This window comes from Haliotis rufescens, unplaced genomic scaffold (genome assembly GCF_023055435.1).
Source record: "Haliotis rufescens isolate VD_foot unplaced genomic scaffold, xgHalRufe1.0.p SCAF_2, whole genome shotgun sequence".
NCBI classification, from domain to species: domain Eukaryota; kingdom Metazoa; phylum Mollusca; class Gastropoda; order Lepetellida; family Haliotidae; genus Haliotis; species Haliotis rufescens.
In genome coordinates, this window is record NW_025963890.1 from 59,538,372 (window position 1) to 59,544,371 (window position 6,000).

Sequence of the window (6,000 nt, forward strand, 5' to 3'; positions counted from 1 at the left end):
GTTCAAGATTATAAGCGACGCGTGTGTGTGTGTGTGTGTGTGTGTGTGTGTGTGTGTGTGTGTGTGTGTGTGTGTTTGTGCTTGTACTCCCCCAAACTAGTGTCCGTTTTGTAGTGCTAGTCCACGAGACACCATGCCGCAGGGAAACATGGATACTCACCCGGGATTCGAACCTACACCCCTATAGTGAGGCACCTAATCACAAGCATACATAGTCAGCGATCTAACCCACTCAGCTACGAGGCTTCCTCAAACTTGATGTCCGATAACTGGTAGTCTAGATCACGTATTTCTCTGACAAAAGTAAACAGGCAGGGCTTCCATGGCCTACAGCTATGAATACACAAAGCCTCTTCGAAAGTGGTCGAATGTCACAAATGTTATATTTGGGATAACACTTTCTTCGTAAAGTACAAATTCTCGTACGTTTTGGGTTTGAGTCCCATCCGGGATTCGAACCTACACTCTCTGTGGCTGAGCGGGGTAGATTGCTGACTTTGTGTGCTGGCGATTTGGTGCTTCACTCTAAGAGAGTGGATTCAAACCCTATTAATTGGATTGTCTGATCCAAACTCGATTATTTACATACAGCCTTCATTAAGCTGTAATATTGCTGGATGCGGCGTTAAACAACAGACAGTCAAACAAACTAGTGATGTCTACAGCAAATGCAGTTTTTGCAGGAATGTTGATCAGAGCATGTGTAAGGGCATATGTATTTATGTCGCTTCCTAATCAAAGTAATCAGCCACTGTCACATCGGTATACATTAAGGGGCATTATAAAATGATTGATCTGTTGCATGGTTTATTCACTGAGGCAGGGCAAGTCTTTCTGGTGGAGACGAATCCGCCCTTAATGACCATCAGCGCACAGATTTAACTATTCTCTCACGGATGTGTAGTGGGGGTTGTTTGTCACTCTTGCAGATGTTCAGTTTTAAGCAAAAAAGACCTTTGAAGCGTGAATTTACACAGTTGCCATGGCAATAATGAAATTTGATTTCTTTTGGCTGTTGTTGGTTGTAGCACACCCATCAAATGTTTTAGTTGACGCCAAATGCGTTATTATATCCAGACCTTCCTTTAATTGAGTTGGCACAGTTATATAATTCCCTGAAAGGGCAAGCTGCTCAACTTCAAGGCACACAACACTGGCATGTAAACAGGGGTGTTAAGGACTGTGATTGAAGTCTAGTTTGTAATGAATATATAACGCAATACTGAGTCATGCGGCGTGTTACAAGCATAAATGAAACAACACAAATGACATTTAGACTTGAAAGTACTGTGCCAACTTTGATAATTCCTTCATGTTTCAGATTGTAAGTTTTATTAGATGGCCTTATTGTGTCTCACATTTTTGAAAGGGGGAGGATAAACTCTATGTGCAGGATCCGCTGATCTTGGGGTCGAATCCCCGATTGTTCTGTCAGCTCAGTTCCCTCGTTCATGGGCCTCTCCAAAGAGGTACACGCCGGCGACCTATATTTCTTCCCACATTGAGCTGCATGGATGCCGTGATATAACTGTGCCTTGATTTAGCTTTGCATGTGTTTGTGACCGGTGCAGTCATTGGTGCTGGAAACGCTCATCTCTTCGCGAACACCAGGTATCATCAATATTTGGTAGTGACTCATAAGCATACGCGTATGATATTGCAGGAATTGCACAACAGATTCTGCTTTTATGTTTTTTGTGACTGAGTATGGTTTTACGCCGCTTTTAGCAATATTGCAGCAATATCACGGCGGGGGACCCCAGAAATGGGCTTCACACATTGTACCCATGTCGGGAATCGAACCCGGGTCTTCGGCGTGACGAGCGAACGCTTGAACCACTAGGCTACCCGACCGCCTTTTATGATTATGGAAAGGGTTTTTCGCTTTGTCTCTACGAGCATCACTTTGGTACTGATCTGAAACATCGTTAAGCAACGCTAAACCCAACATTATCTCTCATCCTGGTTTTGTTAAAAGGGAAAACACATCAACCATACAAATAACTAAAGTATATCTTTAATTTGTTCTTCCAGATTCACATAAGACTTCAAACCGGGCCGGCGTTATCTGACTACCACGATGGAGTTTGTCAATATGTCGCATGTTAACGACACAATGAGGGATGTGGATGCTTTGTGCAAAGACCCAGCCGGTGGAAACACAACATGCAACAAACAGTCTCTGGGCATCAATTTGTCAACACCCATTCTCATGCTGTCAACGGGCGTCCTTGGAAACGTCCTTGCCCTTGTTGTTTTGTACACGTCCAAAAAGGAGGTCAGAAAGACGGTGTTCTTCACGATGCTGGCTGGGTTGGCGTGGACTGACGTCATTGGCCAGATGTGTGCAGGACCAATCGCAATTATCACATACGCTAACAATCTCCAATGGCAAGGTGGAGACCCCGTGTGCAAATACCATGGTTTCACGATGGTGTGTTTTGGAATTCTTACCCCACTGTTGGTTTTGATAATGTCCATGGAACGTGTTCTAGCTTTGAGGTTCTCCTACTTCTACGCACGAGTCGTAACAGTCAGAAAAGCCAAGTTTATGATCGTCGGCTGCTGGATATTTACCCTGTCCTTCTGTACTCTTCCTTTCATGGGTCTGGGGACATATGCACTCCAGTTTCCCAAGTCATGGTGCTTCTTGAATTTTCACCGACAGAGCAACACTGACGCGGCGTTTGCCTATTTATTCTCCATCATGAACATCCTTGTCATCTCCCTCATCTTTGTGGCCAACTGTATCGTTGTCGTGACGTTGCTGCAGATGCGGCGGACACGGAGGATCAACAATTCCCCATCCATTGACCGGAGGTTGCGCGTTAGCGGACATCGTCACAGGAACATACTCGAGATGGAAATGGAAACACAGATGGTGTGGTTTCTTGGCGCAATCACCATTGTTTTCTGTACCTGCTATGTGCCCCTCAACGTGAGTATTCGTCAACACAACATCCGAATGCACATTATTTTATCACTATTACCCAGCCTGTTAAAGTTTCTGAGGTTAAAAGTTAAAATGTCTTCAACACTAGATCCAGTATTATCACGCACAACATACACAATTCAAACGTCCACTGAAGAATAGTTGTACAGCTTGTATAAACACAATAAAAGATCGAAAACATATGAAACAAATATCCAATTCATTGCATCTTTGTCTATTTATATGAGCATCTGTAATTTATAACCAGTGATTTGTTCAAATAATGTATTCAAATAAGCTAGATAATGGTTGTAACATTAATCAATAGGATCATCCACACAGCCACGACAAAATGCAAATTTACGGACGTCTGAGGCTTTGTAATTCTATACTTGCACTTGCGTCATGTTTCTGAGGCTTAATTTCCGTTTACTGCATAAGTTTGTGAAAGTGTGCAAAATTGCATTACAAAAAAAATTCAACGAGGGTAATTTCTTTCAAGATATTTCCTGGTGTGGTTAGAACTTTTTAATGGGACGATTCTTGTCATGAGATTGATTGTGAATAACGAAGCCATCTTATAAATCAGGAGGAATCATGAACAGTTGAACATATCTATAACAGTAGCGACCGCTTACTTACGACAATCCTTGATGTGCAATGTAAGGGTACCCAGCATCTCTAAATTACTCATCCATTGTATCAAGATAGATAGGGCAGTGAAACCTCCCATCTTGATGTGCAGAACACCGTCGAAAATAATCCAATTTTCCGTAGCTCGAGAAAAGCAGTCGTTTGATATGAGGCAATATTGTTTTGAGGCGGATTTTACAGGGATCATCATTGTTCTACAATATATCCAATTAACCTGTCAACATTAACATTAAATTTTGTTATCTCATTTCAGTGGTTGTTTGTGTGTGTGTTAATATTCAATTTTATATAATTTCAGGTTCATATCCTTACAAATCAGATCACTGGACAAATAGATGTCAAAAAGGACTTGATAAGTATTCGTCTGGCAAGTATCAACCAAATTCTCGATCCGTGGCTTTACATTCTGTTGAGAAAAGCAATGTTTTTCAAATTCCTCAAAAGGGTCAAGCAATTTGTGGCACAACGGAAACGACCAAGTTCATCACGAAGGCATTTTGCAGCACACATTGAAGGATCTCAGAACGGTTCATTTGCTGCTTACCAGCTACATTCTGTGTCGGGAGGGCATCATAACAGTCATCATTCTCTGAACGAGTGTGTTATTCCCGAAAAAATAAACACCGGAAGTGCTATAGAGGCCACAACGAGGCCGGAGTTAAGGGACACAACTCTTAACGGAAGTAGTGACAGTGAATCGGATGTGTTTGTTGAGCCTCAAAAAAGGACTAAGGCGAGTTTTATCAGTATTGACGAGTATATTGCGGTACACAAGTTGAAGAGGAGGGAATCCACTGGTGGTGGGGACATTAATGGGAACAAAAAGTTAAAGAGATTATACAGCTTACCCGTATATCTGAAAGGAACTGAAAACGATTGTATTGACACATAGCTGTCATGAATAACATTCATCATGTAACATTGATATGTCCATCCAAAGAAGACGACCCATGGTCAGATATTCAAGATTCTATAAGTATAAAGCGTCAACTTCAGACAATGACCAGTCTCGATTATCCGACGAAAGATATTCCATTGGGCGTATAAGGCAACATTGCCGTGACAATTATATGAATGGATCACTGAAAATCAGTGATGACACAAGGTGTTCGACGAAAGGGTAAGCATGTCATGCCCTATCCGTAGCAGCCGCCACTCTCAAAATGTGCATAAAAATATGTTTGTTGCCTGACTGCACAGCAGCTTTCCTGCCATGCGACGGCGACGGCATGAAAAACAGACCAGACAATCAAGTGATGGACCAGCAATCAAGTCACGCGACAGCAAGCATATCTACATACCAATTGATATGAAGATCGGTTAGATTCCACATGGTGGTGAAGACCGTTTCTGATGTCCCTTACCGTGATGTTGCTGGAATATTGCTAAACACGGCGTCAACCCTAACCCACAAACGCAGGATCCTTCATTATAAACTGTCGGGCAAAAGAAAGCACCAAACCATTTTTTATTGTGGCTAAAACAAACATGAAATGGTAATTCGATAGTTATGCACTTGGTACGGATATGATACTTGATTTTTGGTCCATAAGTGTTCCGTGTTTCAAGTACTAATTACAGGGGGCACGGGTGGCCCAGTCGTCTAAGGCGCCGCGATTCGCTGTGCAGAGTTGCGTCCCTTGGGCACGCCTGAAACCTATGATTGTGGGTTCGAATCCCGGTTGGCCCCAAATATTTTTCTAGGTTTGTCAGCACCATACCCGTGCTCGTGGGTTTCACCGAAGTGGTAAACGTCTGAGACCTGCATCACTTCGGGCTTTCCTCCCACATTAAGCTGACACGCCGTGATATAACTGGAATACTGTTAAAAGCGGCGTTAAACCCAACTCACTCACTCACTACTAATTTCAGCCTGGTAACGTTTTGAGAACGTTTCTAATGGTTGGTCAAATCCAATTGTCTTAGCGTACACTTTCTTTTGCCAGGCATTTTAATATATATCAAAATGACTTTTTGCACGCCTACATCGTTTTCCTCACATCCCACGCCCTCATTCAAAAATAATCTCTGGCATTATGTTGAAAAAGGATATGTTAATCAGAGTAGATCGTCATATGTGTTTTGTTTTCATTTTCTAACATTCATATGTCGTCTACTATTTTGACACAAGATGTCGAAGAAAATACTCCGATACTGTGTATATCTGTTCCGTGTGTTCTCGTAGTTATGTAAATATTACAAAATGTATGTAAATATTGTTTATTCAAAGATCAATTATATCTCCACTAGCGTTGTTATCAGCGCGTTTGAAATTCAAAATGGCCTCCCCTGATACATAAATGGCATAAAGTGGAGTTAACAAAAATGTCGTGCTGACAATCAACGGGTTGTTTTAATTATTTACAACTGTTCAACACCGTATCAGTACTTCAAAAAACATATTCACAAAGCAG

The 6,000-nt window shown here is 41.9% G+C and overlaps 1 protein-coding gene across 5 annotated transcripts in view; it reads left to right on the plus strand.

Annotated features, from left to right (window-relative positions):
* The window catches only part of LOC124142001 (prostaglandin E2 receptor EP3 subtype-like), an 80,611-nt gene extending 75,367 nt beyond the window's left edge, over positions 1 to 5,244 (plus strand). For 4 of the 5 annotated variants that reach the window (XM_046510239.2, XM_046510248.2, XM_046510232.2 and 1 more), the window contains exons 2-3: positions 2,035 to 2,938; positions 3,885 to 5,244. In XM_046510239.2, the coding sequence (XP_046366195.2) occupies positions 2,081 to 2,938; positions 3,885 to 4,478 (1,452 nt within the window). In that variant the 5' untranslated portion in view covers positions 2,035 to 2,080 and the 3' untranslated portion in view covers positions 4,479 to 5,244. The remainder of the gene's footprint in view (positions 1 to 2,034; positions 2,939 to 3,884) is intronic. The other variant, XM_046510226.2, reaches the window with a different exon arrangement.
* The last annotated feature ends 756 nt before the right edge of the window (positions 5,245 to 6,000 follow it).